Below are 27907 nucleotides of genomic sequence, written 5' to 3'. Positions count from 1 at the left end.
TAAGATAAACATAAATGTACAATTGTATGATTTTTAAGTAATTAATATCTTAGAGCAAAATCATTATTCTGAGTGGTATTTATTTTGACAAACACAAAACCCCCCTTATATTCCACATTTAAAGTGAAATGTGGGTTATCCTGACTACTCTGTCTGATCTCTCCAGTAGCAGAATTCACAGTCAGACTTTAATGCTCAGCATTATGTTTTTCAGTGTGGGAGGGAAGTCTGTAATTGCCAAAGACCCATATATTAAACAATGTTTTTGAGCATTTTAGCCTCAGATAAATAGCCGTAGGGAAGTGAGGGCTGAGATGGAGGAAACTGAAGAATTGTGGCAGGGTAAGATGTTAAGCTACAGTTCAGTTAAAGGGCAGGTAAATGGGTTTTAGTCTACTGTGTACAATACCACATTTGTATTCTAAAGACATTGGCAACACTGCTGTCATGCTAAGAATTTTTTCTTACATAGTTAGATCTTGGTTGAGTAATGATTCTTAACTCTTCTATTATTCCACTGGTATTTTTATTTAAATGTCATCACATGGGAAGTTAGGTTTTCGTCATTTTTCTAGCAATAGTATTACACAACATTTGAAAAAAAGAAAAAAGCACAGCCCATCTAAGACTACTGAAAACCCCCCAAAGCCCAAGATGCCCTTTTTGAGTATTTAAGTCGTTATCTAGACTTCTTTCTAGTCTGACAACTGCAACATCTTGTGAATGCTGTGGACAGACAGAAAAACTTTGTAATTTTGTTCCATTTGTCTTTATGCTTGAATGAGAGAAAGATATGAGGCTTTTAGTTTAATATTTTCAAAAGACTCCAGTCATAAGACTAATAGTATCTTAAAACTTATTTCTCCTAGTGGTGCTCATGTTCTTTTAGATGATGATACAGATTTAGGTTATGTGGAGGATGGAGCTCCATGTGGACCTCACATGATGTGTCTGGACAAAAAGTGCCTGCCAATTCAATCCTTGAATATAAGCAGCTGTCCCATCGGTTCTAATGGAAAAGTCTGTTCTGGTCATGGGGTGAGTCTGTACTGGGAGTTAGCAGCTAGGCTTCTCCAGGTATCTCTGATCTTAATGTACCCTGGGGAGTCCTCTACCTGAAAGTGTTCCTAACAACTGTTGATCTGAAAACACAAATGTTACATTCAGGGGAAGACTGCCATTCTGTGAAGCATAAATAAAACTTTTAGAAAGCAAAGTTGTCAAATTAGTTCTGCAATTATATCCAAAGTGGTGGTTTTGTTACTAGGAAGAAAGAGCTTTGACATCAGTTATTGTAAAGACTTCTGTAATGTACTACCCATGTTTCAAGCTACTTGCCATCTTCACTTAAAACTTTTTTTTCCCTGCATACTAACACCTTTATAAAGTTGATCCTGTGCTCATGGATTTATACCTCATGACTTAATTAAAATTCTAAACTGTTGGACCTCAACAGAGATGATGTATTCTTCTTGAACAGATGCAAAGTGTATCACTTGCATTCAGGCACATGATATTCTGTTATTCTACCCATAAGTCCCGTTGTCTAAGGTGTTAGGTATGTTCTGATTAACAGATTCACCGTTCCGTGTTTTAACTCTAATACTGATAAAACCTTTCCACTGTGGAATTCAGTGGACAGATACTTGCCTAAGGGGCTAGACTTTATACAAGATTTTTTTTCCTTATGTGTAATGAAAGATGAATTTGAGTGCTTCAAAGAGGGTTAGGTTCAAAATCAAGAGGAAAAATTTTAAAATTGGAAAGTAAAGGATCTAGGAGACCTAGAAATCATCTTGGTACTTTTGGATAGTGGCATGAGTGGTAAGAGAACTATGTTATCTTTTTTTTGTTTTGCTTTAGTTGATCAAACCTGCCATAAGATGTATTTATCTTCAGCTTCCTAGATAAGATTCTTTAGTGAATGCTTTAAGAAGCAGAGTGAGATAAAAGTTGAATTAAAATAATCGCATGTGCAACTTACTTGTAATCATTAGTGTATAGGTTATTTTCTGGGTTTTTTTGACATTATGTTCCAGTGTCCACAAGACATTATTAGCTGATGCCTAATGACTGACTTCACTTGTAGTCCCATAATCAAAACTTCATTCTTTGGTTTATGTCTATTTCTTATGTCACACCTTTTCTAGCAACACATTCCATGTTCTTCTTCATATGGAAAGTTTATAGCTATTAACTCTCACTTTTGATTGCTATTTTAGGCTTTGTCAGTTAGCGAGGTTTTCCTGTATCTGATAAATGTACTGCCAATTTTAGTGAGACCTAAGTCCTTTTTTTAGAGTTCATTCAACTAGATGTAGACTTAGGAAGAACTATTTCCTCTCTTTCTAGAAGATAAGCAAGCACTCCTCATTGCTGCTTAGAAAAAAAGGCAAACAAAACCAATGAAAATCTTACTATTTTTCCTACATGGGAGCAAGCTGTAAATAAGAGGTGGTAAAGCATAACCATGTCTTGATCCGTTTAAATGCAAATGCTTGTATTCCTTCTAGACATCCAGGCTCAAAGTCTAGTCTAGATAGGGGTTTTTTGGATGCAAATTTCTGTTATGTTTTACATCCTATGCAGGTGTGTAGTGCAAGTGATGATGGAAACCACTAGGAACCCTTTGGCTTTTCCTAGCATCTGAGTGTTTTTAGAGGGTTAAAGCAAACTTTCGGGTTATTGATGTATTATAGTCATTCTAAAGTCTCAGTACTATTGTTACACTATATAAATGGATAAGTTTTATACTGTGAATTAAATACTGAATTACATGTTAAATAAACTTAATAAAATGTACAACAGCTGCTGTCATTTATTTTCTTTTCCAGGTTTGTAGTAATGAAGCTACTTGCATTTGTAATTTCTCCTGGGCTGGGACAGACTGCAGTATTGATGATCCTATCAGGGATACGGGTAGCAAGAAGGATGAAGGACCCAAGGGTTTGTGTGATTTCAGTTTTTATGTTCTTTCAAGTATTTATGATATCTTTCTGTTGATACATGGTGGTAGAGTTAGCGTATAGAAAGAGAATACTACTGTGGAGTCCTGTTTAGACCCAGACAGTAAAATTCTGCTTTGTGTAGATGAAGTAGGTCTTTCTGCTTTGAGAATTGATGAAACTTGTATTTTTCTAACCTAAATTTGGGGAAGATTTCAATAAGTAGTGATATGTACTTCTGGTATTTCCTTCATCCCTAATTCTCTATTTTTTACGATGTTTTTCTTTATGATTGGAATTTGACTAAGTGTAGCTCTTATTATTTATGATATTTGAGTATTTATGTTTTACTAGAAATTCCAGTTCCCTTAGTCGTTCTCACCTTAATTCAGAGAGCTGTGGCATAAGAAAGGGAAAAGTGGAATGTCCCTAGTGAACAAAAGCTTTGGTTTCCTGAAATCAGATTTCAATGGGAGGAAAAATAAATAAATTAAGATTTTAAGGACTTTAATTATTCTTACAATCATTATTACTTACTCTTATGTATTTAGTAGGTATTTCAACTGTATATTAAGTATAAATACAAAGAGGAGCTACTGAGGAAGTAATTCATCAAAAAGTTTTTTCAAAGAGGAAGAAAAGCACTTGAGATTCTCTCTGACTTCTCTTCAAAGAATGTCTTTGGATTGTGCTGTCCAATTTTTTCATGTCTTTCCTGTCATCAGGACATTGTCCAATATAAAAAAAGTTCCCAATAAACAACTAAGAAACCCAAACAAAATTTTTTTCTGCTGTGTCCCAGTTCCAGGTTCTTCTGTCCCTTATACATGGCTGATGAAAAGAAGATAGAGTTCTTAAAAAAAAAGAAAAAAAAAAAAAAAAGAAAAAAAAAAAAAAAGTAGTCCTTAGAGCTCAGACTCTAAGTGATTACTTTTTAAAATATCCAAGGTTTCAAGGGAGGACAGGATTTTGGTATGTCCCTCCAGAATGGCTCTACTTCTGTCTTTGTGTGCCTTATTCTTTTGCTCCTTAGCAGAATGGTTCCAGTAGACCTTGACCAAGAACTGTTGAAGAGATTGTCTTAAAACAAGTTGCCAGTGTGAAGGAGGCTCTCTAGAACAGTGTAGAGTTGTATTAGGGAACTGATGCAGGTGCTTCTGGATTCCTACACCCCCCCCCCCACTGCTGAGTGTAGAGCTGCCTGGTTTGTATTTGTCATTCCATTTCCCATAAAAACCTCCCTAACTGTGGAACGCTGCTTACAGAGTCTTAAAAAAAAATAGTGGAGAAAAACAGTATAGAGCTGGTTACTTCTCTTTGTGTGTGGATGAGGAGTACAGTTGTGACACTGAGAGTGCATTAATTTTACAGTGCTCATTTCCAAATCCTGTAGGTAAGAAATCATTGCCTCCTCTGTAAAAAGGTCTTATAAGAAAGACAACACAGAAGGAAGGTATGCCTATCTTGGTTAGATTTTTGTAATTCAGATTAACTCATCTAATTCAGAATGGAAATACCTTTATGAAAATTAATATGTCAATGCTGAAATGTTCTGGGAAAAAGTCTTAAATTAATAGTATGTGCATGGATTTCTGCCAGTAGGTACAGACATAAAGTTTAGATGGCATTTTTCAATAGAGTCCTCTGCAAAAAGGGAGAGTATGTTTTTGTACAAGGTGGCTCAATGATTTCAAAAGATGGTTTATTTTTACTTACATTGTTACAGTAATTTATTGATGTTGAATCACCTAGAAATGAATTCAGGAGTCTGAACACTGACAGCTATTGTAATCTCTTTGTGCTAGTAGAGGAATTCCTTTGTGAGAGGATGTCAGAAGAACACAGAAGTAGTTTTCTGTACTGTAAAGATCCAGCGTACTCAAGTAGTTTCCATTATTTTTTCCACTTATTACTAGTAGTACTTCCTGTGTCATATGCCAGTTTACAAGTCTGAGACAGAAACCAAAATACTTGTTTTTTTCTTAGCCCTAAATTTGAGTTTTGTTATGTTTCAGAAACAGAGCACTTGTGATGTGAAAATTCACTTAATAGGTTTAAGATTTTTCATGCTATAAAGCCAAGCATTTTTCTTACTACATTAGAGCGCGTGTAGCTAGGAATTACTGCTATTTATTTATATATTGTCATGATAATTGACAACTGACTGGTACTTCTGCTGCACTTTTCAGACCTTTCCATCATCTATCAATTGCTTTTGGCTACATACTGTTTTTCTGGATTTAAAAAATCAGTGGTCCTTAATTATGTTGGTATTCATACCCGAGTCTTGAATTACTCTAAACTCGGCAACCTGCTGTATCGTGTACTAGCAGACCACCACAGCATGCTACCAGTTTTGGGAAGACAGAGAGTTCTTGCTGTTAGTTTTTGGCTACTGCAGAAACTTTGAATTACTTTAGAACGTTGGCTAGTAGTTTTGAAATCAGTAGGACTCCATATGCACACAAGATTCTTCCTGTGCAATTTCATTTGCAGAATTAGGCCTTTGTTTGACTAGTGGAATAGTGTTTGTTTGGCTTTTTTAGTATAAAGCTTATGTCAAGTGTGTGCGTGCTTGTGTGTGTATATTTATGAAACGGGAAAATATTATGAAACCATTTCAAAACAGACTTTATTCAGCATGAAGACTATAAAGCTTTTGTGTCCCTTGGGAAAGTTCCCATTAGACAGGAATTCAGCTGCTTGGTTGTGGTCTATTATGACTCAACCTATCAAGCTTTTAATCTTTAACAATAGGAAATGTATAAATGTTTTTCTCTCCAAAAGAGTTCCCTTAAAAAAATGAAAAATAAGGCCTCAATGTCTTGAGAGACTATCTGAACATACTGGCATTTCCAGGAAGCTCTTACTAACTAGAAGAGGAATGAATTAAAAGTTGTGTTTGTTTTCTTTCTGTGTGATGGAACTGTTTCCAAACAGTTTTAATTTGCTTAGTTATATTATGGATAGTTTCTGGTGATCAAAAGGAAGTTTTCTTATTGGCAATTTATTTACATTTTGGCTGTTTTAAGTAAGCAGTGGGTTAAGGGTGTAAATAATAGTTTTAAAGTAAATAATAGAGCGATGAGCTAAAAGAAATAGTGTTTCATTTACAGGAAAAGTTCTCACTGAAATATGTGCAAGCAAGCATTCAAAGAAAACCAAACATATAGCTCATTTCAGAATTTTTAAAGCTATAGTATTTGGTAAATAAAGGTTTGTTAGGAGGCTTGAATTGTTTATCCAACAATGGGTTATAGTGTAAAATATTCCTTTGAGGAATTATGTCATGTTTTCATTTCAGACATATATGTGATAATTTCCTGAAAAAATCTTCCCTTTTCCCTCCACACAGTGAGCATGGCCACTAACAGGCTAATAGGTGCAGTGGCAGGGACCATTCTGGCCTTGGGGGTGATTTTTGGAGGCACAGGGTGGGGAATAGAGTAAGCATTTTTCTTAGTCTGAGTTTTATGTTTGGTGCCTAGTGTGTGAGGTAACCGTATGCACCCGAGCCCTCTGTGTATTACCCCATTAGCTTTGTCATGTGGTGACCGTATTTGTCATGTGATTTGACTGTGTCCGTGTCATGTGGTTTGCTCATGCAGTGTTGAACCTTCTCCTGTCTGGGATAATGTGGGGCATAAAACAATAAGTTTGTGAATTTTTACATTGTCACAGTAAAATTAACTGTCTGAATGTTTCCATTACACCAAATTATAAAAATAAAGGGAAAAAATGGAAGTTTGATTATTTTTCAAAATAGACTGAGTATCGTGGACTATTTCATAAACGATTTCTGCATTTTATTACAATCTATGGGGTTTTCAGTCTAATAATAGGTCACATGATTTAGCTAGGCAGCTGAAAGCTGATGATAATAGTATAGACAGCTAGTTTTACAGTAAAGCTTCTGAACGTTCCATTGCTAGGATTTTGTTACCTCAAGGAGTAAAATGCTGAAGTATAGAATACATATATAAAGAATATCTATGAGCAATTATTATTGTCTTTTCATAGTTTTAGGGAACTGTAATTTTGTGTTAGCCCACTACCTCAGTTTTAACAGGGCTATGGTTTACATACCTCTGTGTGTGTATTTGTGTGTGTATATATACACAAAAATGCCTAAGAACTCTCTTAATTCTGCATTTACTGTGCAAACTACAGAATAAATTGCTGTTATTCTGCTCTTCTGAGATTTCCAACTTCACTGTGTTTCTAATACTGTATATCACCTCTGTTGTGTGACAGTGCTGTCTCTCTGAAGGGGGAATCATAACAAGACAGTTTGTGATTTCTAATCAGGCTGTGTGAAAAAGCATTCATATACAGGTCTAATTAAGACTGCATAGGTAGCCTTCTGGTAGGCAGCACTTTGCATGTCTGAGTTTGCAGCCCTAGATACACTGTTTTAGCTTTTGCTGAACTGAACTGTTCCGTGAAACCCATCTGAGATTCTCAGAAGAGGGGAAACCTTTGCACTCACAGAGGACAACTAAATGAAAAACAAATAGAAGGAAGAAGGTACTAAATCATCTGCTTGAGAAAGATCAGATTGGTGTTTTACTGGTGGCTTTTACAGCTGTTTGCTAAAATTGAAGACTGAAGATTGTAGAGGTTTGGGACTCATATTCCACAGCAGAGAATTTACCTGCAGGTTGAGGACCGTTTGCCTCTTGCTTACGTTCTGCCTTGTGCCCTTCTGTTTTTATCTTCCCTCACCAGCTGTCTCAATCCACTTGGCTCTGACCGAAGTCCCTGACCATTTGTTCTTGCTCCTGTATCCTTCTGCTCTAATTCCAGCTTTTCTTCATCTTTCCTCTCCTCCTATCTCTACCTGACTCATTCTTCATTTTGTTTCTATCTGTTCTTCCTTCCTGGATCCCATCAGTCTTTTCTCTGTCCTCTGGTTCCTTCAGATACAAACGTACATTCAAGGAAAGCCACTACTACTTTTTGTTACTTGGTTTAAAGAAAGCACAGGGGGAATACAAATGCCTCTCTGGCTGTTACCATCAATGGCTGCATCATAACCTGATGCCAGGTCCTGCCCTTCTTCCTCTTCCACTTCACTTGTAAATTACAAACTTTTCTTCAAAGTGCTGAAATAACTTTAGTTTCTCAATGCTTTATGAATTTGTTTTAGTAATCATGAGGGACAAAATGGCAGAGTTTTTTTCCAGATTTCATCCTAAAAGGGATACTTAGCTTTTATAACTTAAACCAGAGGATTTGGCTGGCAAAGTGACAGGTAAGAAAACATCACCATGATGTAGTGTTACCTGCAAGACAGTCTGCAGTAAGCTTGCCTTGTCTACAACTAGCAGAGTTTCCAAGTAATGTATATTAATTCTTCTAGAATCTACCTAATGATGATAAAGATTTAGGGAATAGTCTGAAGCCCAGTGAAATTAAAGGTGTGTTCTGTTTTAACACCTTCAGTAGGATCTGCATCAGAGTCATAAAAGATGACTAGAGATGATACGAAAGCTGTGCCGAAGCAGATAACACCTTGCAGCAGAGGGTGGTGTGCCAGGCAGTTACGGTGCAGTTAGCTGCAGGGACTTTCTCCTGATAAATCTGTGCCCACAGGTTATAGCAGTAGTGTGGCAGAAAGAACAAGTGTACCAGTAGTGTTGCCTCTTGGGATAGTCTGGGTGGAAAATTTTCTGTATTGAAAGAACAAACTGCTGTTTGTTAAATGGATGTGCACTATGAAATAGATTCCCTCCCTGCCCCCCCCCCCCCCCCAAACATTTAACAACCAGGGAACGTAGTAAGAAGAGGGATGTAGAAAAGTGGTCATTTGGTACTTCCTTATCTAAGTTATGACTATATTACTATCAGTTAATCATTGTACCTTTTTTGTGGGAAGATAGCAATCTATGGCTAGAAAGAAATCAGCTTTAAGATTTTTCAAGGCTTCTGAAATTTATTATAGATAAATTACTTGCTGTGTTTTCAGTCTTTTGTGTGCAATCATTTGATAAAATCCAGTGTGAGCTGTAAATCTGAGTTGTCAGATACATTAGCTCATTAGGCTGCTGTTGAAAGCAAGCCTTAATTGGGAATATAATGCCAGTGGAATGGCATTCATTTATCTTCCACTGTGCTCACTCCTGTTGATTTGAGCCAGGTGTGACTTTAAAGGTAAGTCCAAGTAAGATATGTTCTTCCAAATTGTGAAAAATTACCTTTTAATTATTGTCAAATCTGTGCACTGCTCATATCTGTAAAACTCACTATATTTCTTTCCTGTCTAAGTCTTTATTAATATTCTTGAATACCCTTTGTGTAGGAATCACAGAAAGCAGTTTTTAAAGCTTGGCTTTTGTTTAGCTAAACTGATCTCCAGAAGCCCTGATATGGGAAACATGTAATAGATGCAATGAAGTTAGGTCACTGCAGGAAATCTTAAAACTTAGGGCATGTACTTATTGTAGGGTCTGGGACTGGGCAGGTGGTTTTGTGATACTGACCTACCAGCTTAAAACTTTCAGTTGTTTTAGCTGCCCTTGCTCTTTCCTTTGCTGATCTCTGGCTGCTCCTCTCCTTTTTGTTCCTTATGTTAGCTGTCTGACAAGTTTTTTCAAACTCAGTTTCAGAACATTTAAAATAGGAAAATTTCAATTGCTTGGTTTGGGGAAACTGGAATGGGAGGTAAGAAAGGTTTTTGAAGGCTATTCCTGGTTATGTAAATGCTTAAACCAAGTGTGCAATATGCTGCAAAAGAACTGTTGGGTTGGTTTCATTTTGCTGTGAGCTCAGGTGCAATTAGCTTGACATCAAAGGCTGCTCAATAGGAAATTTTTGTACAGAGCAATTAAAGTTACTCAAGCCTATTGTCAGTTTTCCTCCACCCTGTGTAAATAAAGCACTTATGGGTCAATTATGAATATCTTATTTGGGTTTTATCTTGCCCTCTTAAGAAAATTGCACAAACATTTTGTGCTGCTGCTTTTTGTTGCTATTTTTTCCTGTTCCACCATTCCCCACTTTATTATTAAGTAGCTTCTTGAGGATGTTGAAGAGATGCTTTGATGTTTGGAAAGCTTAATGGGAGTACAGCTTTTATTTCAACTTATGTTCCTTATTATATAATCCTTTGGGGTTTTGTCAGAGTTGTTTGTAAATTTAGCGCTGGCATAATTGTAGGGAATCTGGATTAGCAAATAGTGCTATGTGCTTTCAGCTCAAATTTAAAATCTACCGCTTTTCAGGCTGTCCATGACAAAAGTTAGGTTTTTTGATTTTTTTTTCCTTCTCATTTACTGTAGTCATAAAACATACAGTATTCAGAGTCTTTCCTTTAAGCTAAGGAATTATTCACAAATATCTTGGTGTCCTCAGTTGACAGTTCATTCACTAGATAATGGAGTAAGTCACAGTGGAATTTACTGTCTAACACTAGATTTTTATTTACGTTAGAAGTCAACATAGCACAATGCAGAGACCAACAGCTTTGTTCAGTCTGATTATTAGAGTAAGTTGGGCTTGCTGAAGTTGTCTAGAGACATCACCTTGTGTGCTGTCTATATTCCCTGAATTGTTTGATGACCCTTCAGTTGCTTCACTTAATGTGAATAAAGTGGTTGGTTCTTATGTCTGTCTTACCATAATCCTTTATCACAGGTCCTAGTGCCACCAATCTTATAATAGGCTCCATCGCTGGTGCCATCCTGGTAGCAGCTATTGTCCTTGGGGGGACAGGATGGGGCTTTAAGTAAGCAATGCCGCATGTCTTCTCTTCAGTGGCTATGGCATTTCTATTTCTTGCTTACATCACTAAATTTTGAGTTCCTGCTACAAGATGTCTAAGTTACCCCCCCCCCCCCAAACTATAACTGCTTTAAAGAGAAAGAATTCCACATGCACTGAACAAGAGGAGGAAATGGATTTGAAGCTAGCAGATGTCATCAGGGTGCAAAGTTGAACAATAAAAGAATGAATTTAACTGTTATGAGTTCACCCTAACACTTAGGGAGCAAGGTCTTTTTTTTTTTCCACCTCCAGTTAGTAGCATTGCTCTCAGAGGCCAGCTACAGTGGTTAAAACCCCCAAAAGATACATATCTTGAAGAGTGTTTAGTTTGAATGCAGTAGTCCTTTCAAATGGATAAACTTTTTTATAATTGAAGATTTCATATGTAAATGGTAAGTGGTGGCAGTAGCTGAGTAGCTTTCAATAACAAATGTGTTGACACAGTTGACTCAGAAGCACCAGAGCTAACTTTTGTTTGTGGTTACTGATTTTTTTTAAAAATTTATCATCAATTCACAATTATTTTAAAAAATTCAGGTTTCAAGAGAACATTTTGAAATCCTGAACTGTCTCCTGAAAGATAAAAACACTTCTCACCCAATTCTAGTTCAATGTGTTTTATAACTGTGAAGAGTAACGTACTAGTCATTCTGCTGGTGCCCGTTAAAGCAAAGAGAGAGTCTTGTACAAAGGTATTTAATTTTTGCCTTTTTTTTGTGTGATGTCAAGTCTACCTACGTGCACAGTCAATGTCTATAACCTTATTTCAATAACATGAATCAAGATTAAACCTCAATACAATGATAAGCCATAATTCTTCAATCAGGTTTTTATAATAATTCAAAGAATATTTTATATGGCCTAGATTCACATTCCATGTCTGAGCTGAGAAGAAAAACAAAATTCCTTAATTGATTAAGAAGGCTATCAAAGTAGAATATAGTGATCAGGTCATATTTATCTGTTAATGCACTTTCAAAGGTCACCTGAAAATGTCTGTTTACTTCTGGTTTAGACTGTTATATTTTCATAGTGTCCTTAATTACACGTGCATATAAGCAAAAATATTTCTAAATCTCAGCCCTGCTAAAAACAGAAAACAACTTTGCCCTTTCTTCTGGACAAGGCCATTACTACTTCCTGTTGCACTGCCTGCCACTATTGCTGTTTTCACGAAGACTTGGCTCCTGCCAAATTCATTTTTCTCTAAGTGCTTGTTCTGAGGGAAGTAAAGACTCCCTGCGCTTTCCCTTGACACTGAGCTGCAGGCACCAGCGCTCCTCAGTTGCTTTAGCAAGAAAAGATTAAATACAAAATGCATCAAAACATCTGTCTTTAAGCATGAGTGTATGGTCTTCATAAGCCTTTTTAATTCCTGCTGATAGACTTACCTTGAGCTTCTGTACTTTCTTACAGCAGCTTCTCAGTTAAATAAATTAAATCCACTTATTTGTACAATAAATACCTCTAGGTCAGCCTCCAGTATTTATAAGTTACTACAGGGCAATAGTAAACAACATAGTTTTAATTCAGTCCTGTATCTTTTGCATTGTGTCTCTCATGGCTGAGACTTGTACTTTACATATTTATAAACAGTAATTTATATTTATGCATTTTTGATTTGTTGTTTCATCAAACCTATGTTCAAAGGCAGAAATCCAAATGAGGTGTGTGTACTTTAGAATACACAGTGCCAGACCTGGATTTGCACATGGTGGTAACACAAGAAGGAACTGGGATTCTTTTCATTTGATGGATTGAAAGATTTCTTCTCTGTAAAGGCCTAGTCTGGAAAGAATGCTTTTTTACAGACTCTCTGTAATACTTGCACATATTCTATAGCATTAACTAATACAAGTGCACCTACAGTTTTTCTCCTGTTTCTTACTAGGTGCAGATTTATGGGAGAGTTGTCTTTGAACCTAAGTAAAGCATATAAACAATACATAAAGATTTCAGTTAGTTGCAGAACTGAGAGGGTTTTTTCCCTCCACTGCAATTAGCTTTTTAAATAAATACAGCCAAATTTTCTGCAAGGCTTGCATTAACATTTTTGTTAAAATTTTTCATTTACTGAGAACAATAATGCACGCACATTTAAAGTGATAATATTAGAAACATTGATATTGCAAGTTCCCATAGGAATTGACCAAGCTACATTTTGTTAGAAAAAATGCCAGATTATACTTTTGGATCAGTTTTCAGCTATCAGAGAGGTGTGTCTGTTCCTTAGCAATTCACTTACTTTCCAGACACAGAGTGCTCATCCTAAATAATACATTTGTATTGCAGAAGGTAGGTTGTTGAAAACACAGTACATGTCATTGAAATATAAAGAACTTCAGGCAGTTTCTTCCTCTTCACCTCTTTAAAAGCTGCCTTGTGCCTCAGCAGCCTTTGCTGTCTTGCATCTGCACGGCAGCACTTGCCTAGCAGCTGTGCAGGCAGTCTGGCTGCTGACACCTACACTCGGTAACATGCATGAACGCAGACCTTTAGAAGAATCCTTCCCTGTCTGAAACAATACAGTGTTTAATGGATTGTTTCATTTCTTGTCTTCCATATCTCTGACTACTCTCACAAGTGTTCAGCTTTGCACCCTGATGTCATTTGTTTTCCCAAATGTAGAACTTGTTATCCCTCTAGAGGATCCATATTGGAAATGTCTCTCAAAGCTCTTCTCCTCATAAGAGCAAGATACAAACGTTTATTCTGTAGCAGAACCTCAAATACACTGGCCTGGCCTAGCTCACAGCTTGAAGTGCATGCTTCTTCTGGGGGGTCAGAGGGGAACTGGAAAGGCTTTTTGGCTTGTATACAAAAGGGGGTAGCACATGTAGACCCTCTGATACTTTGCTTAGATGTATCTGGAGGGAGAGATGAGGATAATAAAGAGGATGTTAACTTTTCCTTTTTAAGCAAGTGATGTGTTTAGTCTCTGCAAATACGAGAGAAGGTAGCTGATGCTTTACAAACTGGGAGATGTGATTTCTGTTTCACAGGTTATCAGATGTTCATATGAACATACGGTACTGTGGTGTCAAGTCCATGTCAAACGTAAGCTGCAACTAAGCAAACTTTGTTCATGAACTGAGGTGGGGGGTGGGGGTTGGAGGGAAGCATAAAAGAAGGCTTGATGCAAGTTTGGAGAAACAAAGTTAAAAAAAAAAAACAAACAACAAAAAACCCCACAATACAAACAACTTCAAGTTTCAAGAATGAATCCTATGTTAATTTTTCTAATCATGTTAATGTGTGGATAGAACAGGAAAGAAAAAAGTTAACTGACAATTTTAGGGGGCATAGAGCCTTGTTACACATTTCAGGTGGCTTAAAAGTTGTGGGTGGAAACCTTGTTCAGAAGTAGATTTTACTTCAGTTGAGCCATGCGTAGTACTTCTAAAGCTATTTGTGTAGACTCTAGTAAGGGAGTTCTGCATATTTCTACCTGAACTCTGCTGGGTAATGGATGGAAGTACAGCTTTCAAGAATGTGAAGTTTGTTTTGATGTAGCAAGTCTGCGCAAGATTTCAATATACAGCATTTAATGTAGGACTGGTATAGGAAGGACACTTTTACCATTAGAGGAGTAGTTCTGTGCGTTGGCTGCAATCGCAGTCTCAGGACCTATGCTCACTTTTTTTTCTAGTATACGTTCACTTAGTTTTGCAAAACTACTACAGTAATAAAAGACAATTAAATGCTTTTGTTGCTGACTTTTCACAGTATTAAAGCAGTTTTTGGTAATAAAGCAAGACTGCTAAGAGGCAATGCTAGTAAAAGTGATGTGGAAATGCATATGAAAAGCTGTTTCTCATTATATCAGAATGCCAAGTGGCTGACAGAGAAGGGTTGATTCTATGTAGGCACAATTCTATTTCCAGCAGTTGTTCCTTAGCTGAAGAGCTGCAGGGTTTTCTGTCCCTGTAATAGAAGGTTAATGGACAGACCAAAGACTGACCCAGTCCTTACAGATGCCAAGGTCTTAACTGGTCTGTGCAGATGCATTTAGGCCCCAAAAGTTTCTGCTAATGGTGACTTTGTGAGGAAGGAGGTTTCAGTCCCTTACCAGCTTTTCCAGAAAGCAGGTATTGTGACCTAAATACAATAATCACTACACAAACATCAGCATTAGAATCAAACATCAGATATTTTCTCACTTTTCCCAAACTACTAAAATAAATGGTAGGTTAATGTCTTAAATTAGCAGCTTAAACTTAGTCCCTCACTTTGTTAATTTCAGTCAGCTTTGTAGCAATAGGTCATTTATTTAATCTCTACTTCAGCATTTGAACTATGCTTTAAGAATGCCTATGAAAACATTAGCTATTTGAAGTGGTTAAAATACTGGGTTTGGATAAATCTTTAAATGCTTAAGTAAAAAAAAGTATTTAAGTAAAGCTTTGTATTTGTCTGTGATCACATAAAGGCACAGGTTTGCAAGTAATGTACTGTGTAACCACATTCCTAATTATTTGGGGAAAAAAAAAATAACGTAGAGGATTGCAGCAAGGTATTTCTTATATACACCCAGCCTTTTCTGAAACCAGTTTTCTTTTCTGAAGTATTTTTCATTTGTAAAGATGACCATGTTAGAGGCAGTGATGTGCTGTAGCATGGTATGCTCTTTTGATTCAGAATCATCTATAATTTTGGTTTTGTTAGAGACGCTTTTTCTGGTTGGATTACAGACTGGAAGGCTGACCCTCATTATTTGAAGAGGCATTAAAACATTAAATGCAAAAAAGAAGTTAATGTGCTAAGATCTTCCACATAAGACAAAGAACTAAGAAACAGCATCATTCTCCTCTGTGTCCTTCCGTAGAGGACTCCTCTGCCCCTGCCTTATTATTTTACTGAAGCATCTTGAAAGGAACCTTGTACTTCTGTGATAGCTATAACAAGGTGCAGATACCCAGGACCTGATACTCACCTAGTTGCCTGCCTTTTTATTTTGAGAGAGACTTGTTCTATTTGCCTATTTAAGTAAGACTACTGTCTTCATTTCAGTATTAAAATGGTTGGTAATTGGGGATGAAGTTGTTAAAAGCAGGTCAGGGAATCCAAATAGAATTCTGATTCCTGCAGGGTAACACCTGCCTGTGTTTCTCTGTGCAGTGCTGTGACCACAGCAGAGAGGTGTGGCAGGCTGTTAATGCTTTGCACCTGTGTACTGTGTTCCCTTATTGACACTGTACCTGATGTTCCATATTTCAGAGACTGTTTCAGGCTCTTACGTTAAATGTTTAGTTCTTCACATTTCTTTCTCATGCAATGCTGTTAGCAGAAGATCCTAAGTGAAGAAAGGCAGTGGTTTGGCTAGTATCCTATTCCTTGAAGTGTCTGTTTCTGCTGGATTAAACTAGGAAATGAGTAAATACATGGTTTGGACAGATGACAAATGCATGGCAGGGGCACAGCAGACTAGCAGACTTTGCTTTGTTGCCCTATAGCACAGGTGCTGCCTGAACTGTAGTACAGCCAAATGGTCCTCACTGGAATACTACGCTGGTGGAGATCAGGTTAGAAAAGACTGAACAGGCTAAAAAGTTAAAAGAGTTTTGTTGTAAGAGCTGACCTGGGAAGCCAGCATAGCATCTGCCCTCTGTACCTTGTTCTAAGGCTTATAAAGCCCATTTCTGTAACTAAAATAATCTCAGAACATAATTCAGTGTATGTTTTAAGACTTGTCCTCTTCAAGGGAATTGGAATATGGTACTTTCCCTAGAGTAGGAGGACAAGTTACATCATCTGGATTTTTTTACATGCATTGATGATTTGTTTTAAAGGGACTGACTAATTAGTTGCTCATCACTAGGGTTTGAATTTAAGTACACTAGACAGTATTTAAGGGGGGGGGGGGGGGTGGAGGGGGAAGAGAAGCCTGGCAGGACAAGCCGACACAAAGCAGGTTTTAACTCGCATTTAATCAAGTTCTGTTATATTCATACTTCCTATCATGCAGTTCTGCAAGTTAGCCTGAAGAAATAATTTGCTTATCTCAAATTTACCTGTAGCACAGAGGAGGATGGATTGAGATATTGAAGTAATGTCAGCCTAGCTCAGAAGTAGTGCTAGTACAGTACTCCTAGAGCAGAAGTGATTGAAGGGGGAATATAGTGATCTTTCAGAAACCAGCAATTCTTAAGCATTCACTTAAGACAATTCCTGAAAAAACAAAGAATGCATAAGAATTACCAGTCTCTGGAAGTCTTCTCAAAAAGAAGTTGCCTTTGGATACATCCATTAATCTCTTAAAACACCAGGTGAACCTTGTGTATAGTATATTTATAAATACTGTAGCAGTGGTAGTAGTTAGCAGGGCTTCAGAAAACAGGAAATCCTGGGGTTGGTATGTAGCTTTAGGCAATTTATGAATTCCTGTTCTGTACTTCTTGCATGTCAGTTTGGTGGCGGTAGTGGTGCATATGCCCAATGTTAAAACTAAATGCATGAGCCCCTTGCTTGATGCCCCACATAAAGCCAGATACCGGGGAGGTTGCACCCAACTTTTGTTGTTGCTTCCTAATGTCTTGCTGTTTGACATAGGATATTGGTATCGCAGGAGACCGGATGTCACTGACTAGCTTACTATCTGCTGTTAACACTAAATTCTAATCAGTTTACAAAACAGTCCAGTCTCCTTCGAATGCGATGTCTTTGCTATATTTTGCACCTTACTAAGATTCACAGCGGTTATGATCAATAGTATGGTAAGAGCTCACAGAGGCACTCACTTTTTGTCACACTGGAATATGTAAGCTAAATTCTAGTATAGCCTGAGATGAGTACTTCCTCTGAGAACTCAAGTGTCCGTATGCCTGTGTATTTCCAGTACTGGCACTTCTGACTCGTTCCCCTTTAGGTATATGCATATATGCCAGTGGGCACACATGTTACTGTGGGCTGAAAGTTTCTACAAATTCAGAGCACCACTCCAAGTACTGCAGAAATAATTGAATTCTGTATGCCAGCTTGATCTTCAAACTGCATATGGAAACCAATACTTGGTCCTATGCTACCAAAAGCATTCAACGAACTTCCTTAAATTGTTACCCCTTGGAAAAGTTACATGGTAAACCGTCTCAGTGTGAGCCTTTTACTTTACTATGACCTTGGCAATGACTTTGTTCCTGTTATATCTAACTAATGTCTTGCATTTTTCTCTTTTTATCTCCTTTTGATGCAACTTGGAAGAAATGTCAAAAAACGAAGGTTCGATCCAAGTCAACAAGGCCCTATCTGAAGAAATGTGATTCAAAAAGCTTCTTCTTGCACTACTGGATTTTGGGTATGATGTCTTTGCTGTAGTGGCACAGGAACTAAATCAGGAAGGAAGAACATGAGAAACAGTAACTATACACAAAATGGTGGGATGTTAGGATTTGAGGTGGTAGAAGACTGTCCTTTTTGGAGATAAGTTTGAAATTCTTCCTTCATTCACCTTTCTCTTGTTAAAATTAACTGACAAGTGTTACAAGCAAACTGTTTCAAAATCAGGTGGGTTTTTTTCTTTCCTCAAACAAAGGAGGAGACACACAGACCAAGTGCAATAAGAAAACTGTTCCAAACCAACAAAATAGCAGAAGATTTTTTCCCAGCCTGCTGGCACTCTACCTTCACTTGAGTTCGCATGACATCCTTTTTCTTATCAAACTCCAGTGGCATGAGGAGCTAATTTTGAAAGGGTAACCTGCATGGCTCACATACAACCAACCAAGCTAGCGAGCTGACCCCAAGCAGAATCTGCAGCCCAATAAATACAAGCCACCAGGAAGCTGATACCAGGCTCTGATAGCTTTTCCAACCATGCAGTGCATTCTGCCGCTGGACTTCAAAGTTCCCTGCTCTGTGAGCTCACTGTCCACCTTGTTTTGGTTTCCTAGGCCAGGAGTCTGTTGGGTATGGAAGCTATCAAGTGATGGATGTAATTCTTCCAAGAAGGAAAAAAGTGTAAATATGGAAATAAGATTTTGACATATCATTTTCACAGATTATATATAAATATATATGTATGAGAGAAAAGGATTTCCGTAGAAAAAGGTTCTATTCTTCATGTAAATCTATTTTTGATGTTGGGTTTGGTTTTGGGTTTTTTTTGCTCCCCCTTTTTTTTCCCCTGTAGCATGTTGTACAGCAGATGTTCTGGGCTTGCTCAAAAAAGGCAGGTAATAGCATGCAGATGCAGGGAGTTCTGACACCAAACAGATGTGATCTGACGTTTGTATGCTTGAAACCAAAAACAATTAAAATGTATAAATGCATATCTATCTATTGACTATAAGTCTGGATTACTTACTTGGCTGTTACACAGATTTTCCGTACTATAATGTAAGATAAGTGACACCCTCTCAAACTAATCACAGAAGTGCCAAGCTTTTATTTATTTTTTTTAAACTATAGCTACTTTTTTTCCTGTCTAGATCCTGTAATAAAAACTTAAATAAGCCTTAAAATGCTCACAAAATGTTAAAAGCTTGGAACGAGTTATTCTTCTCTTGCCTTCAGTCCAGTCCCCAAACCAGCTTGCAAAGGTGACTGACATTTCTAACACAGTCCCTGTATCTCTTTGGTGCATCTCACTCTTCAAAGCATAATGCAAGATTAATACTTTGACCCTTGGCTACTGATAGCTAGTTACCATCACAAAGTGTGCAAAACCCTATGTAATTTCAGGGGGTTGTGTGTGGTAATTACTTTCAGATGCACTTTGTGCACAAACATAGATTTTTGCAGCAGTACTGTTCCCCTGGGAACCAGGCTGGCCTGGGTGCATCTGGCTTGAGAAAGGTGTGCAGATGTCTGCTTTAGGCCTCCCTTGAAGTATAGAGGGCTGTATGGTCTGGCTCATCCTTTCCATCTCAATTTAAAACTTGGGTAATTCAGTTTATGTAAGTGAAGTGACCTGAAAATTTCATTGCTGCATCTGATAATCAGAATTATAAACTTTTGTAATTTTGAATTTCATTTGAAGGTTGGATATTAGTAACAAGGGCAGTCCAGTTACACTACTTACTCCATCTCAGTTCATTGGAAAGCCATTTCCCAAGTTAGCTTTAAGAGCCAAAATGTTAAGAAAATGCTGCAGCTTTCCTGTGACTTGCAAAAATCTCATTTCAGTTCTATTTCTTATTATGATAACGTTCAATCCAACATTCTCATGAGAGAACTACAATATATTGTTTTGGTTGACAGTTATTATTAAATGTTTTTAAATAGCTTTAACAACATAATCACATTAACACTTACTACGTTATGAGTTAAAGGTGCTGCACACAGGTAGTTGACATTGATTTATATTATAAATCTTATTCTGAAAAATTTCCTGCCTCACTTAAAGCACAATTAAGTTAGTGACAATACTTCTATGGCAAACCAAAAATACTTGCAACTGTATTATTGTCCTCTAGAATTACTTTGCTTGGGAACATAATTCCCAACATTTTTTAAGCGTTCTGCTTCCAAAGCAAGTGTAACCCACAAGAGAACCACTAGTGGTTACCAAAAATTAAAATAAGTAAAATCACCTGGAGAGAGAGAGATAAACTACCTGTGTAATAAACCTTTGAAAAGCATTTCACAAACAACATTGTTAGTGTGTGATGTGATGTTTTAAATCAGACCACAGTGGTCCCCAACTACTATGTACATATGTTCAGTGCTGGAGTAACTTTTTTATTTACACCAGCAGTTTCATAGGAATTACGATTTCTTGGCTGAATTTATGCTCTGCTTGTCAGCCACTGTGTGTATGTGGAAGAGCACATTTGCTTTCTGCCCTGTGTGTACAGAACGCAAGTGACAACACAGCTCAGAGCAGGTACAGGCTGAAGTGCTTTCTGGGGTGGTGGACAATTAAAAAACTGGTTTTGGTAGGTGTTGATTTTCTACATCCCGCCTTTGCTGTGCTTTGGGAAGTACGTATCCATTTGGTGTTAATTTGTTCATCACAAAGCATTATCAAAAGAGGACCTGGTCAGCACTGCCTCCATTTCATCCACTGTACATTTGCTCCATTATTTATCTATTCATCTGGACAAGAAACTGTGGTAACTGTATAGCTCGTTCCAGTTTGCTGCATGATCTCACTGATTTGATCTGATCCTCCTAAAAGAAGTCTGCTAGGCAAATTAACAGCTGTATAGGTGCATGTTAAAAGAAACAGATTACTTAAGGCTGGAGTTTAACCAATTTTTCTTTACTATGCAAAGATGGCTATTGCACAAACAAATTTAAGACAAATGTCTGAAGAGATGCCATAGAATACTTGAAATTATGTTTTAAGCCTAATCAGTCATGTTTTATATTCATTATTGCTTCCACTGTTACTCTTCCTTTTAAAAATGATTTGTAATTATTATTTTAAGTGCACAACTTGATGTTATAAATCAGTTTTTGTTTGAAGTTAATACTCATTCATATTTTGTTGGCTTCTAATGAATGGAAATTCAATAGTCCTTGTTCTGCATCTTAGCAAGATGAGTATTAAAAACCATCATGAACATGGAATGGAGTAGTTCTTAGTTTTCAATAATTTTTTCCTTATTTATTCTCTCCATTTTATTTAATGTCTGTGTTCAAGATATCACTACCTTTATAGTGGTGGAAGTTGACTGGAGTTTTCTTTTCTTGAAGATCTTTAAGACCGAGTCCCATCTCACAGTGAGGTTCTGCCTGTGAGAGGCTTTCTGGTGTGCGTGGTGGACGCACAGAAGGAGGGGTGCTAGGCCTGCCTTAGTCCCTGCTGCTGGCTTCACTGAGTAAGTCCCGTATGCATTAGTGGAGGGAAGCCTTTTGCAGGTCAAGAGTCTGAATTACATCATTTTAGACTTTTTGTAATTATTTTAAAAAATATTTTGAAGGCCTCATAACCACCAAATAATATGGTCACCATTTTAATGGATTACTGAATGAAACTGTTTCCCTTTGGTTTTTTGCCAGACTAACTCCAGTGAAGCCAGCCTGGGAAAACTAATGCATGCGTGACACAGACACCAAATAGCTACTGGTATATTCTTTTGCTTTCGCCAGCTCCAGGCAGGGAAACAAAATACACTTTTGTTTTAGTATCTCCCAAGGTTATGTACGAAAGCATGTTTCTCATTTAGAGCTATGGAGCGTCACTAACAGATCGACTGTCATCCACTTTTATTTCCTGTCATTTGACTATAGGAGGATTTATCTGTAAACTCAATATGAACAATGCAACGTTTTGGCTATAATAGTAGACAGTCATTCCTAAAATAGGAGCTAAGCCTTTTGCAGTATATAAATACAAAAGCAATATATAGATAAATGCATATCTGCTTTTGATTTTACAAGAAAAATTCTTAAAATTGTTTTTGAAAACTTTCACAATTAGGACATGAAATACTGAAGAGTGATCCTGCTGGGGCACTCACTATTAAGAACAAAACCAACACAACAGCAAGTCATGTTGTACAAACCTGAGAAACTCTCTTTGGTTCTAAATGTACTTACTACAGATTCCTACCCACAAGAGCTGAAAAATTAATTTAACATGAATCACCCACCAGAAGTACAAAAGAGACTGTGTAAGTGCCCTCAGAAAGCTTGAAGGGAAAAAAAAATGAAATAAATAACTAGGAAATTTAGTAGTAGTGATGCTCAAACCAATACTATTGAAAGCTAAAGGTCACAAAACCATTATCTTAAAGCTGCACATACTATCATTCAGTTCAGTGATTTATTGTTCAGAACTCGGCAAGCACAGCAGCACACCTTCACATTGTTGTAGGGTTGTTGAATAAGTTATTTAGTGGAAGCGTGTAACGCAAGAGGATGTACAGCCTCTAGGTAAGTACGAGGACTCCACGTCAGACCAGCATAGACATCCACTTAACACATGTTATTTCTGAGCAACCACAAACTGCTGAAGGCAGCATAATTCAGAATACTCCACTTTGTAAAAACCCAGTAAACAAGTGTCAGTCTATTCTTGTTAAGATTTTCTTTTGAAAAAGAGCTTGGTTTTGTAATTAAGTGACTGGACACTCCTCATCTTTACCACTAATAGTATAATTAGGCCATGCTTTAGTGTGGCACTTTCTGAGCCCATACAAAACTTTCCCCACCAGAGCTGGTAACTCAAAGCACAAAGGAACTAACAAAGTTTTTTACCTGCTCTTGCATGCAGGACACAGCTCTGCCTAGCACCCATCCTACTGCTGACTCTCAGCATTGATGTAACCACTGCCTCAGTCTCCCAGCAGTCCCCCTGCAAAGGCTGGGTTCAGTCTGAAGCACTGACCCAGGAGTTGGTTCTCTTTAAGATACATACCATTATGCAGCACCTAGATGTGGAGAGGCAGAAACCACAACAAATCTCCCAGTCCAAGTCCAGTTCTCAGACTTCATAAGCACAACAATGCACCACTTCAAAAAAATTCTCTAACTGTTCATATAACATACATTGACAGATTTTTTTCCTCAGCCATCAGATGAAATATTACAAGTGTTGAATTTGCTTTTGGGACCATGAAGCAACAAGTTTTCATTTGCACTATCTACAGCTTTGTCTATTGCTTGAAGTCCTGCAGACACACAGACAAGTTCAGAGAGAAGTGCAGGTCATTAAAGCTATGCCTTACTGATGAGCAAGGCATGAGCATGTAACACACATTACATGACAGACTGGTAACATACCATGGTTCCATAACATCAGTTTTGCCTCTTCTGCAGAAAGGAAGCATCCCCACACATAAACATACGCTGCTTCTCTGCAGTCTGACCTGGACAGCATCCAGCTAAATACCAGCAAACAGTACTTTTGACTGGTTTACTATCTCCAGCTAAGATGATGACCAGTTCTTTCTCAAGAATGAAAAGGATCTAGATACCTCAAACCTAGTGCTATTTGCATAAGCTTTAATTTAAGAGAAATTAAAAAAAATTGGTTAACTTCACAGCAGCTGTGCTAAACTTGCTTCCATATCAATTGCAAGAAGCACTAGGCTAACAACCAAGAGCTCCAAGTTTCCCCATTTGACTCCTTTGAGAGTATTTTGTGCATATTCATGGCTATATGGAAACAAGAATCAATATCCTTATGCATGTTGCCCTCACCCATTAGATCCGAGATATAAATTTGACAATTTGCCTTGGAACAGAATAAGTACTGACCTTACTAATTCAAGACAGTTTTCCATTGATTGGATCTTTAGACTGTAAAGGTTGAGGTTTTAAATATCTACTATGTATCCACTCTTTAGGAGACTCTTCAATACATGTATTACTTAGGATGCTATGGATTCACAGAACAGTGAAACACTCCTAATCAGTGCAAGAAAGCTTTGCTGTTGCCAGAAAGGAACATTTAGTATTGCAGAGAACTGAGTAGATCTACCCCTAGTATCTAATCCAGGCAATGGGGCACCTGGATGCCTTGCAGAGCTGCAGCACAACCAAATGCCTCTGCTGTTACAAGCACTGGGAGTTATTTTCTTACCTGAGAGAAACAACCCATTCCAGCTAGCTACCGAGCTACAGACCAGCTTAAGTGAAGTCCCCTCACCCAGAGGGTTACAGAAGAAAATGGCACTAGCAGTAGCAACTGATTTTCCTGTGACCCTGCAGCTTTGACCCACCACAGACAATGTCCTAATTAATGACCCTTGCACAAACGTGAAGGGAGCTGTGCTGAACGGCAGCTTCTGCTGTCCAGCCAAAGCCCAGATCACATTGGCACAACACCCACCCTACTTTCCACTGGTCAGCATGCTGAGCTGCATGGCAACAGCATTAGGGACACTTAAAGCTCCAACTGTCTGTAGCACTTAAGTTTGGCAAAGCCTGAATATCAGCCTTAGCACAGGCACACAAAGTGTGCTTCTACTCATCTCTTCAGCTCACATAAACAGAGATGTTTATCTTCCTAACAAGGACCTCTTCCCAAAACACAATTTATAGCAGTCTAGTTTGCTCCAGAACACACCAATAACTACACAATTAGAGAATGTATACACTTACAGAATACAGAAGTTGCTGTAGCAGTGCTCATGGTCATGTTAAGCAGTCTCAATCAGTGCTTTCAAAGAGAAAGCTCAAGTTACATTCAAAATACAAAGACCACAGTCCAAGCCTCTGTACTCCATTCATATATTTATGTAGGCATTTGACATATTCTGACCATCCATTTCCTCCCCAGACCTATTCCCTTGTCAACATGCCCCACACTTACTTAGAGTGGCACAACAATGAAATCAGATGGATGCAAAGTGCACAAGCAAGCCTGTTTGCTTTGGAGTCCGTCATTTCTCCCCTATTTCCTTCCTGGCACATCTGAACTCTGTATTGCCATTGCAAGACTTGCTCCATTATGAAGTTACTCTTACAGATATTGTTAACAATAACACAGTTTACAGACAATGGGTGCTCAACTAGGATTTCTGTGTAATGAGAAAGCAGTTCCAAGAAACTGGAACTATTATAGCGTCCTTCAGCATTCAATAAAAAGCTTCAGGAAATTAAAGATTTTAAGTTCGCTTTCATTTAATAGAGACCCTGAACTCAAGACAAAGCTGTCTCATTTGCAGGAAAAAACAAACAATTCCCTTACATAGCAGGATCCTGACTGCGTGCTCTTGGACCAGAGGGCTGGACAGGTAGGTAAGAGATTCGGGTCCCATTACATTTTGCTTCAGTTTTCCTCCCTCTGATTTAGCTGGGTATTTTTAACTTCAAACATAAGATCTCTAGGACAGGAACAGTCTTACTCAAAGGTGACCTTTAGCACCTAGCTCATGGAGCTTGGATTTTAGGCAGAGTTGGTTGGCCAATACATTTATGACAACCCCACACATAGGCATTCAAAAAAATTATAATTCTTCATTAAATATGCTGCTCTTAAGGCATGCCTAATTAAGAATAGAACAGGAGAGAAAGGATCTTGTTCAAGTACAGTGTCTTCAGGAGCTCTGATTTACAGATAAACTTACTACATAGAATTTCCACTCTAGTATCATCTTTGTAGCATCTCCTTTGAGAACTGGTTTCAAAGGGTACGTTTGTGAAAGAAAAATGGGGGTTTCAAAGGCTGAGTGATCTAAGCTGTTAAAAAAATACAGAATAAAAATAAGATAAATTTTTTAAAAAAATAATAAAAATGTCAATGCTCTATCTGCCTCTATCACACTGTTCCTTACTGAAAGTGTATGGGTTTTGTCTGGTCTAAGTATACTAAATAACAGAGCTTGTACTACTTCACTTGGAAAAATCATTCAAGAAGGCAGATTTCCCTCCAATAAGTTACACGTGACAACACATCCACACTTCTAATCAGATTTTGCACAGAAACAACCATTTTCCTCTGACAACAGCAGTACCGTTAGCGTATGTATAAGGCATCATGTCTGGTTTAGCGAGATGTAAGTACTTATGAGCACCAAGGAGCCCTAGGCCAGAACTAGTAGCAGAACATATAATAAAGCAGATCATTTGCTGGACTCTGAGAATCAGCAGGTAACTAGCAAAAGCTGAAGATCCCACAAAACTATGTCCCTTTTACAGGGGACAGAATATCCTGTTACTCTCCAGAACCCCCTGTGACCCATTTCTCAGCCCTAAATAATTTGTTGCCATCCCTCTGATTTCTTCCTGCAGACTAGTGTCCCCAAACATCTCCAGATCTGAACGTGCAGGCTCCCAGCGTCAGGTCCTGGTTCCTGGGGCAGTGCTGGTGCTGCAGGGTGAGCGTGGCAGTGGCAGGGCTAGCATACTTCCCTGGCTGGCACACCTGCAGGGCACAGAGGTTGCCCTAGGGCAAGCACGCTCAAACAGCCTTTTCTCCCAACAGCTGCAGGGAAGAAACACACTTAGAGTGAGAAAAGGTAGAAGACACCACATTGCAATCCTACTCACCTTCAAGAAAGAACACACTGTGAAAGGGTTTTTCTTCCCCAGAAGATTTGGCTGTAACACACTAGGAGAAACTGACCCCATAATAGGCTTGCTTTCCTAGATGTTAATAGCGGTTTTATGAAAGCATGTTTCACTGAACTGCTCTTCTGACTGTGAGATACCCAGGGTGACTCTCACTTCTGCCTGGAGTGCCTGAAGGTGAGAAGGGTTTCTGTATTGCCTGTGAATACTTAAGGAAGGAGTCAGGGCAGGGCAGAAATCAGGAATAACCAATTACTTTATTGTCGGGCATGGAGATATCAATGCAGCACCCAAATGGCAATGAATTCCTTCATTCAAAAAGTTGTCTGGATATAAATATCTTGGATGCCATTGAAATTAATCAAAAGCTCTCTAAAAACTGCACTGAATTGTTAAAGTGAGACAGCCTGCTCACAGGACATGAACAGTTAACTTTTAATGTACTATATTTGTCACTTTGTTTTTTTTTTTTAATTATTTTCTTGGAAATTTTCAGTCTAGATAGGAATATGGAAAGTTCATGGTCATTTGCATTTATAGTGTCACATGTCACCAAATTACATTTTAAAATAATTCATTTTCTAACATTGCTTAGTTTGCCCTTGTAAAATACCTGCTCCAAATGTCTTTTCAAAGGTTGTGTTAGATACATTTGCCACAAGAAATGTTACCTCTTTCACAAATTAATTTATATTAGTGTCAATGATGAAGCCACTTCAAACTTCTAACTAATGGCATCTAAATTTACTCTTGGGAAAACACTCTAAATACGCCCCAGTGACAGAATTGCTTGCATACAACAGCTAGTAGACAGGGAGAGATAGGAAAACTTTAATAAAGACAAATATCTTCTAATAAGGAACTGCAGTTCCTCACACCTTCTAGTAGAAACAGAAACCTGTGGAGATAAAAAACCCCCTCATACTCAACCCATTTACACTAAGGCCAAAATATACCAGTGACTCTAAGGCCTTAATAAACAAGATCCCTACACACTGCTGAAACAGGCTGAGGAGATCTAGCACTAAGAATTAAACCTCTAAGTGCTAAGATCTAGACATCTGCCACACAGTAGAAAAAACAGAACAGGAATACGACCCATTGATGACAAGTGGGGAAACAAACAAAACACAATGCGTGGCTTGCATGCCACACAAATAATTGCCTAACATCAGATTTACCAAGAAGAGTAAGAACTAGAAATCCTGTAAAAAATTAGATGGGCTTTGGCCTGTTTGTTTTTGGGGTTTTTTTTATATGAAAACTAACTGCAGCACCAGCTCAGCATGAAGATCTGT

The 27907-nt window shown here is 37.9% G+C and overlaps 2 protein-coding genes across 12 annotated transcripts in view; one reads left to right on the top strand and one right to left on the bottom strand.

Moving 5' to 3' along the window:
• The window catches only part of ADAM23 (ADAM metallopeptidase domain 23), a 77424-nt gene extending 56206 nt beyond the window's left edge, over window positions 1-21218 (top strand). For 2 of the 11 annotated variants that reach the window (XM_075756397.1, XM_075756395.1), the window contains 4 exons: window positions 870-1038; window positions 2835-2946; window positions 10581-10671; window positions 17907-21218. In XM_075756397.1, coding sequence (XP_075612512.1) covers window positions 870-1038; window positions 2835-2946; window positions 10581-10671; window positions 17907-17955 — 421 coding nt within the window. In that variant the 3' untranslated portion in view covers window positions 17956-21218. Of the gene's footprint in view, window positions 1-869; window positions 1039-2834; window positions 2947-3496; window positions 3727-3747; window positions 4311-4338; window positions 4380-10580; window positions 10676-13711; window positions 13767-15959; window positions 16028-17906 lie in introns of those variants that run through there. The other 9 variants (XM_075756406.1, XM_075756399.1, XM_075756403.1 and 6 more) reach the window with 9 other exon arrangements.
• DYTN (dystrotelin) overlaps window positions 1-27907 on the bottom strand; it is a 68184-nt gene that overhangs the window by 1534 nt on the left and 38743 nt on the right. The gene's annotated exons all lie outside the window — the stretch shown is intronic.

The sequence above is a fragment of the Balearica regulorum genome, chromosome 6 (assembly GCF_011004875.1).
Source record: "Balearica regulorum gibbericeps isolate bBalReg1 chromosome 6, bBalReg1.pri, whole genome shotgun sequence".
Taxonomy (NCBI): Eukaryota; Metazoa; Chordata; class Aves; order Gruiformes; family Gruidae; genus Balearica; species Balearica regulorum.
This window is presented reverse-complemented; position numbering and strand designations above follow the sequence as displayed.